Below are 13,181 nucleotides of genomic sequence, written 5' to 3' on the forward strand. Positions count from 1 at the left end.
ACGGATTTAAATAGCAGTTAGTGGTAAATAGTTGCATCCAAATATTTACATTTTAAGCAAAGAATATTGACCTGCCATTATAAAATGTTTTTATAGCTTTTGAGGAGGGAGATACTATTATGTCTTTTACATTCTAGGGAAAAAACCCATTTTATTTCCATTCAGTCCTATATGCAAAAATCTCAACTCACACAATCAGATTTTTACAATAGAATGATAACTCCCATGAAATTGTTATCAAGGAAAAGGATGAGTAGACAGTTCATTCTGTACTGTATTGAGATAGCTGCTCTCACAAAACATGAATAAAGCAATACATGTTTTTAAAAGTTTTGACTTGCTTGAGAATGACTAATGAAAAGAAAAACAGAAGACTTTTGCAAGACTTACAAAGTATCAGTGCAAAGGAACTTGTAATTAATTTCTAGTTTCTCTTAGAAAGTCCATTGTAGGCTGTCTAAGCACTTTTACCCAGTAAAGCAAAAATAAAAATAACTTGATGTCTGTTAAGATTTCCAATGTGGGGCAGATAGAAAAATATTACAGACCATTTAGATTATGGGAGCAGTATAGCTATTCTTCACTGAGCTCCATTTTGTGCTGATATGTAATATTAAAACAATGTGGATTCATGTTCCATCACAGACTAAATGTGGCTGGACCACATGGGAACTGATGGGAAATTATGTATCTGCGTGATAACCATCTTCTGCAGGAAATATTTTGCCCATTAGTCTTATTATGAAAGTGAAAAGTATGAATAGTCTTATTCATTCCACCTTTTCTGAGATCACTGCTGTTTTCCTATGGAATGGATACAAAAATATTGGTGGTTGAGGTGGGAAAAACTGATGCTAAGTGTTTCTAGTTGGAAGCTTGGTCAGTGAAACCATGGCAGACTGCTTAAAATGTTTGCAGCAGCCCATTCAAGAAATTAAGTCAACATGAACTCAGCTTGCCAGAATGGACAAACATCACAACAAGCCACAGTGAGAATAAGCCACTATGAATGGGTTGTTTGCTTGCTAATTCCTATTATACAGTTGAGGGCTCTATAGTTTGCTCTTCCTGTTAGTCCCACAATCCACTCCCTGCATCTGTCCCATGGGCAACACAATACCTCATTTTGTGGCTGCTGTCTCTTGAGTGTAACTTATTGCCCCACTCCCCAGCCCCATCAGATATTCCCACTTCCTCTGCCTTGAATTGGAATGTCAGAATTACCTCTTCTACTTCGGAACTTCTCCTGGTAGTAACCGCTGTTGTTGTCATCTTTATTATTGTGTTTCCTGCCACCCTTGCACTGGTCTGCAAGTTCAAATGACTGCTTGAGTGCATATTGTCCTATTTTATTTACATGCTTGCAGAACACAGTTCTGTAAATTGCCCCGTCAAAAGAAGCAATTCCTTTTGTATAAGGATGATAGGGAAATGATCAGCACATGGACAATTTTTGTAAAATAGTTGCCTGTAACCAAGTTTTAGAGAGCCAGTGTAGTATCCTAGTCCAGGACTTGAGAGATCTGGAATCTATTTCCTGCTCAGCCATAAAGCTCACTGGGTGTCTTTGCACTAATAAAAACACATCATATGGTTGTTGAAAGGATAAAATGTAGAGGAGAAAAAGTTTGCAAGCTGCCTTGAATTCCTTGAAAGAGGAATGCAATAGAAAAAGGCCACATAAAAAGTTGAATTACAACAGTGATACCCTGACAATGTATTTTTATCTATGTATTGGTAATCATCTTGGGTTATGACAATATGTTCTGTTTCTGAACATTTCTAGAAGCATCAGGTAATTTGGAATGTTTCTGGCTACCTCAAATATGAGGTGGGGGAGAAGTAATTTCAGTGTTCTTGAATTTGCACTGGTTTCCTGCTGTGTTCGAGACATGGGCCCTAATATTCCTTGAAATCTTCAGAGCAGGCCATACTCCTGTTTCTCTGTGTTCCAAATTGGGCTTATGAGAATTTGGGGATAGGTTTTATTTTGTGGTGCCTCCCCAACATTTCCTTTGAAAAAAGGTCCATCGTTCCTTTTTACAAGCATTGCTTAGGAAGATAGACTACTTTCATGCATGCAAATGGCTTATACTAGCTTTGATGGGAATGCAAGCTCCAACAGTGCAAATGAGATTGTTGTGGATTCACAGCAAGCGCCAGGATCAGATCAAGGTCAGGAAATGTCTGGGGAGCAAGGACAGTTATTGTTAGTCCAGGCTGATGGGGGTAACAGCCAACTGGCTCATGGGAATGGAGAAAGAGCACAACAGGGGCAGGGTGGACAGACAGTTCTGTTTAGAGTTCTGGTCTACCAATATCAGAGCAGGAGGAGGAGGAGTAGAGGGGGAGGAGGAGGACAAGTTAGGGCCTGGGCAGTTCCCAGAGCAGGAGTTGAGTAGTCTGTCTGACATAGAGGTACCTCCACCTGAGGAGGTGATGCTGGTTGCTAAGGGACAGCACAAGTGGGAAATTCAGCTAACCAAGAAAAGAGAAGAGCCCAGGATGGCTAGGTTTCCGAACACCCTGCCTGCTGGGATGCACAGGTGAAAGGGCTAGAAAGAAGGCTAGAAAGACTGAGGGTTGTATCAGAGATAAGGAATAATAAAGTCTTGTGGAAAAGCATCTTGGGAGTAGTGTGTTTACTCAGGAAGAGAGTTGCACCTTGTGACAGGAGGCTTGTGTGATATTCAATGGAGCAGCATTGCTGTATTATGGTACGGGAAGCCACATAATATTGGGCAAGCAGTGAGAAACATTAACCAGCATTAAGGGATATTCTTATGCCAGTTAAGTATGTGTCTTTGAAACCAATGTGCATTTATTTTGCTTTTTTAAAAACATTTTTTAAATGGCTTAATGCTAATATTCAGGTTTGTTTTCTTTCATAGGTTAACTGAACCTTCTGGATATTTAACAGATGGACCAATAAATTACAAATACAAAACTAAATGTACATGGTTAATTGAAGGATAGTAAGTATTTATTTTGCATTAATGTCAAGCTGTTAACTTGATATGTTCAGCTAAGGTCAGCAAAGATTCCCAGACAGTCAGGGTGGGGACAGCTTGCCGCCAGTGGATAAAACGGCCAGCTTCTTACTTCTCCAGTACTCCCCAACCCTCCCCACCAGTCTCAGTGTGAGTGGCCAGGCCAGCATCTTCTTTCAGTCTAGCAGTGGGCCTGCTTTCATAATTAATTTTTCAGGAAGCCCTTAAATCAGTTTCTAAGTTTGGCCATCATGAAAAATGTTTACAGAACTAATAGTGAAATCCTGTATATGATTCTTCAGAGGGTGGTATCAGTATATTGAATGTGACTTACCCCAGGTTGGATTGCAGTCTAGGAAAATTTTGTTAAAGCTATAAGCATGAGGGGAAAAGGCAAAGGGAGATATGAGGAGGGAATGTGTGGGGAATGCAGCTTGTTCCCAGGTCAATGAATTGTGTTATGTTGGTATGATTGAACCATGCAAATGTCAGGTTAATTCTCCAAGTGGAATTTTCTCAGATGACTAATGGTTTACAAATAAAGCAGTATTTTATCGTGTGTGCGTGCAGAGTGCAGGAACTTGTTTTCATACACAGTTCTGAGCAATGGAATACAAAGTTGCATTTGACTTGTGTTTGAAAACAACTTTTACATTTAATAATACTATATTGGCATGTTGTAAGCCGTCCTGAGATGTTGTTGTAAAGGATGGCATATAAATGTTTTAAATACATAAATATTTATATTGATATAAGATACACTGTTTCTGGGAAGACTCTAGCTAATACTATTGCTTTCCCCCCACCCCTTCTCTTCTAGTCCCAATTCAGTTTTACGATTAAGATTTAATCATTTTGCCACAGAATGTAGTTGGGACCATATGTATGTTTATGATGGAGATTCAATATATGCACCTTTAATAGCTGTATTTAGGTGAGTACTTCAGTTTAATAGCTTTTATTACATTTTAATGAAAATATGTGTGTGTTGAATAGAAGCTAAGCATGGGGACACTAAAATTTGCTATCCTTTTTCTGGTGTGTTTCCAGTGCCAGTTTTGACTTGCCTATTTCAAATCTTTCTTGGTTCCTCGTCAGTATGTTTTGTTTTATGTAGTTGCTTTTAGTAACATATAGTTTCCCAAGTTTATTCTGACTGACTTTCCTGTACAACCCATCCTCCTCAATTCTTCATAATAGAATTATGAATGCTTTTCTTTTCTATTGGAGATAAGTCAACCTAGTATGTTTAAATTGAGAATGCAAGCCTCTATGAATAGGAACATGGTTTGTACCTTTGGGGAACATTCTTTGTATCTTCTTGAGTACCTGTTCCTACATGACTAATTAGTTCTAACAACCCTTTCAGTACTGGCAGGTTCCATTTCTAAGACAGGCTGAGGTTTGTTCAGCTTTTTCAAATATGAAGGAAATGTGTTCAGTTTCCAGTCTCTGCAGATAGCAAGATTTGTCCAGATTATTCCCCCTTTTTATTGTGGAAACTGTGGAGGTCCGCAGTCTGATACAACTTATATAACAGTGCATTGTTACCAGTGCAGGGAACAAAATCTGGGGGCGGGGAGGGGGGGAGGTCTAACTGTGAAAATTCATTTGATTTTCATCCTTCTATTGGATTCCTCACACATACCTAATGGTAATAACCAGACTACTATTCTTAGGATGATAGTATTCCTTCCTGTTATTTTACTTAGTTCCTATTCATGGTAGTCTTTCTTTTCAGTTCCCACTCTTTTGTTGCAAAGTTTGTTCTGAAAATGGCAACAGCGTCAACACTTCTTATATTTAACTGTTGTTCCAGTCAAGTAACAACAATCATTCATGGTCTGTAATCCTCCATCTCTGGGCCTGGGTCTGCCTTAGAGATCTTTCATGGCACTGCTTACCTCAACTACCCTTGCAGTATGCAAGTCAGGAAGCCAGTTCACATAGGAGCCAGGTCTACATTTGTATATATAGGGGTGTCTGAAATATATGTAAATGCTCCTTTTTGCATAATGTAATTTACCATGCATTATTTTCAGATCATGCAGTATTTTTAGAAATGTATTAAGCAGTTCAAATAGAATTTTCAATGCATAGAAACCTGAGATAGCTTTTGAAATTTAAAAACATTCAGAAAACCATGTCTAATTCAGTATGCAGGAATTCCTGTTCATGAGTTTATGACTGCTTCAGTCAGTGCAATTGAATGCAATTCTGGAATGTTTCCAAATTGTGCTGATCACTCACCTGATTTATTTAAATCCCTAACTTTTTATTACGGATGTTACTGGTAATATGAATCCTTCATGTTTAATCTTTTATAGTGGTCTTATAGTTCCCGAAGTACATGGGAATGAAACCGTACCTGAAGTAGTTACTACATCGGGCTATGCATTGCTACACTTTTTTAGTGATGCTGCTTATAATCTAACCGGATTTAATATTTTTTACTCGTAAGTATTTTTTATTAGTCATGTCACTTTATTTATCACCAGGGAAATGTTTATCTTTGTAAATATGAACTGAGGTTTAAAAGTATTTGGTCTTATGCAAATTGGAATTTTGACAAAGAAGTGAAGGGTAAGAAGACTCCCACTAGATTGAACTGGCTCTTGGAAAGGGCTGTTGTCTTGGGTTGTGAAGGTAGGATACTTAAGAGAGGTAGGTAGGCATGGGTGACCACTTCACATCTTTCTGCAAGACAGAGGGATTGTTATCCATTAGGTAGAGCTCAAATTTGACCAGAAGTGGTGCTGGGGAAACATCAAGGCACACATTTAGATCAGCCCCTACCAAACTGGTATTAATTGTAGGAGTTGCAGACAACATCAGAGGGTAACAAGTGGGCAAGATCATCTTAGATTATAAGCTGAAGGGCAGGGACTGTCCTACTGATCTTTGTAAGCTGCTCTAGGAGCCCTTCTGCTTGATGAGTGGGACAAAAATGCTTCAAATAAAAAAATGATGATGCTAGCAATGCCGGTCTCCCTCACCATCTTGTAAACAGGAGCTAGAACAACAATTTTCACACTGGTCTTACCTGATGCCATTTACCAAGTGGGCTCTTCTTTTAGGGAGGGTGAATACTTGGCCCAGCAGTAATCTCTAACATCTTGTGAATTCTTAGGAGAATTGTTATCATCATCGTACTTCTGCAGATTTATAATAATTTGTGAGAGTGTGGTAGTGATCCCTCATTTCTTGGAAGTGTCCTATATACAACTAAATTAGCAAGTGGTTATATGCATACATAAGTTCCCAAAACTACTTTAAGCAGTGCAGCTCTGGGATGCAGAAAAGTTGGCTATAATGCAAGCCAGGCAGAAATTGTATTTCAGAACAGTTAAGGACCAAGAAGTACCAGAATAAGGTATATAATTAAAGGCAAGCAGAAGTTAAGGTCAACGGCACCAAAGTGCTCATGTAGAATAAGTTACAGTGCCAGAAATGTAGAACAGTCTGAACAATTTCATGGTATTCTGCTTATCATAATATAACTGGTTTCTTATTTTGGTTTTACTATTCCAGTGGCTCCTGAGATAAGCTGTACTTGACTAGAATAGATAGTTTAAAGGTTTCTGTTCTTAATATTTTTCTCCTTTTCATGAAATAACAATGTGAAATTATATTAAAATGTACATAAAGGCTTGACAAATATGCATACCATTGCTTTATTTCCTCTTATTACAGGATTAATTCATGTCCCAATAATTGCTCAGGGCATGGAAAATGCACAACTAGTAGCTCAATTCCAAGCCAAGTGTATTGTGAATGTGACAAGTATTGGAAGGGAGAAGCCTGTGATATTCCTTATTGTAAAGCTAACTGTGGAAGTCCTGATCATGGCTACTGTGACTTGACAGGAGAGAAACTGTGTGTGTGCAATGACAGCTGGCAAGGTGAGTTGACAAAAAGTCAAATGTCCTGACTGTGGCTGAGACTTCATGAACTTGATTGTTGTTTGATATGAGTCCCTGCTCATCCTCCTGAGCCTCATGGGTGAGACTAAAAATATAAACACATTTCCTACAGCAATTCAAGTTCTCTTAATCTATACAGTCTCCTGGGTCATCTACAGATAGATATTTAAGACTACCTGTTTGACATGTTAAATATCTCTGCTTCTGTTTCTGATTTTCCCTCATAATAATAAGTACCCTGATAGAGCTTAATATGCTTTTCCTTGCATATTTTTTAGATCATTCTTTGAATTGTCTTATTTAGAAAAGGGTATTTCTTTATACCTGCAATCTTCAGAGCACAGTTTCCCAGCTGGTTTCTCACTTGCTCTTTGTTAGGTTTTTGTCTCAGTGACTGAAGCCACTGCTTCTGCTCTTGAGTAACTGTTTCAGGCAATGCTATGGCATTGTGATATCTATGGCATTGTGATATCTGCTCACTGCATGTATGGAGCAACAGATGCACTGGACAGTCAAATGCCAGCAGAGGAATGTCAAGTGTTGGGATGAGGACAACGCTATACTTTAATGGTGCTGGAGATTTTACCAGTAATTAACCTATCACCTGTATAAGTAAAAGACTTTGAAAAAGTTGCAGGACTCCCCTTTCCCTGCCCGTCCAATGCCGTAGTCCCAGGCATCAATAAAAACAAGGATAGGGAAGGAATTCTTTTTATGCAGATTCCTGCAACTGTATTAGCCATATGGCATGTTAAGTGTAGTCGCTGCAGTTGCAGGTGAGTGGGGAGTGGGAGAATGCAATGTTTAGTTTAGCTCAGAATGTGCTTATAAAGCTAAACCAGAATCTATATTTTGAAATAGAGAGAAGTTTGTGTTTTCCTGAAGGAACTTTCTGAAGGAACTATCTGCCCCAGAATTCCTTGTGCACAAGGAAAGGGACAGAGGACCAAGATAATTAGAGAGACTGATAATGGGAAATGATGTTGCTTGCAGGATTTGTATACCCAAAACATATGTGCATAAATGTCTATTTTGAAGTGTTATACTGCTCTATCTGTAATTTTTTCAGGTGAAATATGGCATCTGGAAAAAATAGAACTTGAAAAAAGTTTGAACTGTCTCATTTATTTTATTTTTCTGATTATGACCAACCAGGAATGCTGCTTTGTCTAGAAGGATGGACTTTTAGCTTTATTTGTTCATTCAGAACAAATATTAGAAAACATTGATAGGATACTACTCTTCTATGGAAATAACCAAAGAGTGGTGGATTGCATTTTAAAATCAGAAAGGCCCAGTATGGGCCATGAGTAATTTCAGAAAGATACAGTGCAATCCAGTGTGGCTACCTGTGACCCTCTGAACTTGGAGAATTATGGGCATCCTATCAAGCAAGCAAGGAAGGAAGAGCCAAAGATCACTTGTGTGCTTGTCTTGCCCTGCAAAACACGTAAACAACCAGTTTTGGCTGTCTAAGTCTTTTTTTCCTGCTTGAAAAGAGTAGAAGTTGAGGCCCCACTGGGATGCCTTGTATCTTGGCAGAACCTCATTCCTCTTCTCCCTGTTTCTTGGAATCCTTCAGCCCTATAGGTGGCTCTTCGATCAGTCTTTGTCCTTACAGACAGAACTGTGCTTCTACCCCAGTCCCAGGAATGAATGCTCCATATGACCATCAAAATTGCAGGGATCTGATTTTTAATCCCATAAAAATACTTCCTTCCCTATCCTCCAAGTGTTTGTCTTTTTCAGATAGTTTATAATGCTGACAGAGATCTCATAATGTGTGTGACAGCAATTCATACAGTGTAGTCTGTTACAGAGAGGAAAATGTATTTTGATGAAAGAATATTGAACATGGTTTCAGAGGGTCAGTACTGTTCCTCAAGGCAGGTTTTGGAAGGGGCGTTAAGAAATAAGCAATGGAGGACGGGACAGTAAGATGGGTGATTAGAGCTGAGATAGAAGTGAAACCTGGTACTGACAGGGCTAACACAAAAAAAGGGAGGGGGGTAATGTGAGACAATTGCAATCTGGAATAGAAAGTGAAAAGGGATTGCAGAGATATGTAGGGAACAATTTGGCTGTCTATGAATGTACAGCCACTGTAATTGGGGTACATCGTTCAGTGGAAATAGGTTGTGCTGTCTTGCCAAGTGGCAGAGTCCTATAGGAATGGGGTATACATGTTTAATACAGAAAGCTAGTTACATATTTGTGTTGGTTCCAGGTAATTTCAAAAAGAAAAGTATTCATAGGACACTTTTCCATTTTATCAATGGCTGTTTTAAAAAAGAAGTGTTGCCTAAAAATAAAATAATGTAGACATCCGTTCTATTTGTTCTTATGCTAGAATAAATGTTTAATGGCTACCCAGATCCTTCAAGGTATAAAGATAGTATTAGGCACAGTGCTGTGTATTTCTGAGCAATTGTGACATCTGGTGGATACTTTGGAATAAACATCTACAAAAGTAATCAAGAAACTAAAATGATTTTTCAATTCTTTGTTAAAAGTTGTTGAAAGTGTAAACAAAAGTAGCTTTGATCTGGTAGCTAAATTTTCCCTGTAATGCTCACTATTACAGATGGCTGTGTAGTTATTGCTGTAATCCCTCAACTTTCTGACCCATACATAGGGACTCACACTGAAGGAGTGGGAGGAAATGCAGCCTGTGGACACTCAGCCATACTGATACAATCATTTATGGAAGTCCTCAGCAACTTTGACCAGAGAAGGGCATTAGACCATGTCGTACTTTCTTGTTATAAAGAGGCTACATCCATTTCATTGAGTTAGAATACACCAGAGGGAACAAGCTACCTCTGGAAAATGTCTTTCTCTTAACAGTCAAATAATGTGCAGATCTTATCTGAGGAACTGTATTGATAGTAATATAATGTAAATGTATTTAAAATGTTTAGATGCTTTAAATAAGACTCAGAGGAGGAACCACGCTAATCTGTTGCAGCAGAAACAGAATCTTGTGTCACTGTAACAAGCGTGGACAAGCATATTCGAGCATCAGTTGTTGTGGACACTGTTCTTCACCAGCATCATCTGAGCGTTAATCATCTGACAGTGTTAATGTACATTTATGTCTGGTTAATTTGGTTAGTCTTTAATTTGCTACAAGTTGCTTAGTTGTTATTAAATAGTGACTTGCTGAAGCCCACCCAGAATCTGCAAAAGATTAGGTTTTAACACATGACTAGGAGAAGCACTTCATATAGGAAATGAAACATTGTGTCACTATGTATATGACTACTTAACACATGCTTCTAGTGCTTTTTTTCCTATCCTGGGTGCCTTCCCATATTTAAGGACATCGCCTAGTGCTAATAGAACAGATATTTTAGGTTGCATTTCGTTGTTTCTTTGAGCCACACTAGCTGTGACACCAGACATATGTATTACAACCAGATTCTTGCTGAATTCTTATAGAGGGGATGAGTGGGACAAAATTGCAGTGTCTATTGCATTTGATGAATCCTCATTCCTGACACTTCTAAATCCCAAAGAGAGAAAGCACTCTGCCAGTGGAGCCAGCAATAATGCAAAAGAAGAAAGGCACAAATGGTGCTAGACATCCATGTATTTGTAGTGCTTTCCTATTGTGTTGCTGAATTTTCACATCAGAGCTCACATGTCAAATGCAGTCCCTTGATACAGATGTATCATTGTAATAAGGCATGGAAGAACAGCTCCGTAGTTTACAAATTTTCTGTGCATAGGCTTATAAGCAATGAATTGTGCAGCCTGCAGTTCTGTTCTTTTGGCCAAAATTTCATGATAGGTGTACAGAATTAGTATGTGCCTGCTATTACCTAGGCAGCAGTTTTACAGGACATACTGTGAGCTGAACTGCTGAAATATGCAAGTCTTTAGAAAATGGACTATGCCCTTGTAGAAAGTAGTGTAGTGGTAAATGGCGCAATGCAAGCAGCAGTACAGTCAGCTCTTGCAGTCCATGTTTTCTTAATATTAAAAGATATTTTTGAAATAGCTCACACGTTCTTATATTCACCTCACTGTTCTCTTCTATGGCTGTGGAGGAAAGGAGCTGTCCAGAGTCCTGGATTGAATAAATTATCCTGGTAAACATATAATCTGAATGCATAGGTACACATTTGTAACCTGTGGTAATTGGCATGTCTTGATATCAGACAACACTAAGTATGAGAATGAGGCAACTAGTGTTTAAGTGACTTCTTATTTATTATTCTGTTTATTTCCTGGGTGTTCCTATACATGTTGATTGCTTTAAGGATGACAAACCTGCTGTGACTCAGAAGGTTATTTTAGAAAGTTGAGACAAAATGGGAAGAACTATAACTTGTTATAGTTAACTAATTTGACTTCCTGTATAAGAATTAGCAGTTACAAGCTCAGATTTGCAAAACATTTATCTACTTTCTAAGCACATCATGATAACGTAAGAGAAGAAAGAAATATTATGAAGTTGTTGAAATGTCACAGCTCTTATATAGATCTACATTGGAATATTGCTGAACTTTGACCTAAGCAATTGATTCCATTTAATGTAGATTATGGGTTGGATCCAGGATCTGTCTTCCATTGAGATAAAGGCTCCATTCCAGGAAGTTGTCTTCACCTAATTTTTGTAAGTCACCTTCCCGGGTACCATAAGTAAACCCATTCAGCAAGTTTCTGTGACCCCATATGTAGCATTTTCAGGGGCTGAGGGAGCTGCCATGGGAAGCAGGGTCAGGGAAATTGCTTCCACCAACCTAATTACATGGATCCAGAAATCTGGATTCACTCCAATATATAAATTTAGCGATACTGCTGTGTATTGATGTCTCAGTGTCAATGGCATGGGCCAGCAGCCTTAATGTCAACAGCACAGTCATACTGACACCACATACTTTCTTTCTGCCTTTAATTGAGCATGAAATAAATTGCTGCTTAAAAAGCCTAATAGCATTTTATGGAAGTGCCTTTTTAAAAACCGTGCTATAAAAATCTATTAGTGTGTCAATACTGAGCTTAGATCTATATTTAGATAATAATTCAGCATCCTTTTTTGTTGTTGCAAATGCACAACTAAATGGCAAGATGATGATTTCTTCAAAAGTACTTTGCACTGTAAATTTTTTAAAGGAAAACTTCATGAACAAGATACTACAATCCTAGTTTTTCTCTGAATATGTGAAGGAACAAAAGGGCAGCTATTAAAAGGCAGTTCTTTGTGGTGTCTGCATGTGGCTCTGAACCTGCTTGGAGCCTGTTGTTGGAAGGATTTCGTAGCTGAGGACATTTTGGCAGGAACATTTTCCCCACCCCAGCATTCAGTATATACGGGAGGAATTCTAGCCTCATTTCTTCTTTGACTACCATTTGCTGGTGTCTGGGTAAGTTCTTTGTTCTCTTCCTGACACTTGAGCATTTTTCGTTGGTTATCTACTTCTATAAAAAGCTTTTCTATATACCCGTTTCAGTTTTTTTATTTATTTTTTTCCATCAGCTATTACCCATTACCCTTTGTTCCACAAAACATTAAAAAATAAAAAGGCCCCTGATCTTCCCTTATGATTTTTTTCACAATTGCTATTTTTTTCCTATTACCTTCCCCTACTTTTCCTTTTTTCCTATTGCCTTCTCCTATCTTCCCTGCGGCATCCAAGGCAGCATTCATGGAATGCATGAAGTACAGCAGCAGTGTACGGGCTTCCCTCTGCCTGCCCTGCCTTGGCAAGGCACATGTCAGCAACCAGTGGCTGCACTGCCAGCCCTTCACTAAGCAGACCAGGCAGCATCAGGCTGATCAACTTCATGCAGAGCTTTGGAGTAAAGCTCTCTGGACAGTGGACGTCATGAAGCCACTGGAGTGTACTCGCTCCTCATCTGTTTTATGCCACAACTAGCATCCTGCCCATGGGTGAGTTGCCTTTGCCAATCCCTGAATTTGGAGAAGGTGAATAAATTGGCTGAAAAAGCCATGGAGGCAAAGTTGGTGGAACCCACAGTTGCCAAGCATAAATTCATTCGTTTCATTTTTGTACCACCCAGTAGCCACCCAAATGAACACTAGGCAGATCTGACTAGGGCAGAGAACCAGGGCCATCAGTATCAGAAGGGTAAAATTGGGACACTCCTCCACCTGCCCAACTCCCTTCTCAAGCCTTGGCCCTGCTGTAGCTGACCACTCTATCTCCAGTGCATCTGCACACTGAATCTGCCAGAACTGATTACTGAAGGACCCTCAGTACTATCCAGACTACCCTCTGAAGCTCTATGGGAGACAAGA

The 13,181-nt window shown here is 39.0% G+C and overlaps 1 protein-coding gene across 4 annotated transcripts in view; it reads left to right on the top strand.

Annotated features, from left to right (window-relative positions):
• The window catches only part of ATRNL1 (attractin like 1), a 619,481-nt gene that overhangs the window by 64,912 nt on the left and 541,388 nt on the right, over positions 1-13,181 (top strand). For all 4 annotated transcript variants that reach the window (XR_006415620.1, XM_044439583.1, XM_044439591.1 and 1 more), the window contains exons 2-5: positions 2,892-2,975; positions 3,811-3,924; positions 5,318-5,446; positions 6,684-6,892. Coding sequence is in view for 3 of the 4 variants with exons in the window: in XM_044439583.1 (XP_044295518.1) it covers positions 2,892-2,975; positions 3,811-3,924; positions 5,318-5,446; positions 6,684-6,892 (536 nt within the window). In the remaining variant the exon portion in view is untranslated. The remainder of the gene's footprint in view (positions 1-2,891; positions 2,976-3,810; positions 3,925-5,317; positions 5,447-6,683; positions 6,893-13,181) is intronic.

The sequence above is a fragment of the Varanus komodoensis genome, unplaced genomic scaffold, assembly GCF_004798865.1.
Source record: "Varanus komodoensis strain SLA01 unplaced genomic scaffold, ASM479886v1 scaffold1, whole genome shotgun sequence".
NCBI lineage: Eukaryota > Metazoa > Chordata > Lepidosauria > Squamata > Varanidae > Varanus > Varanus komodoensis.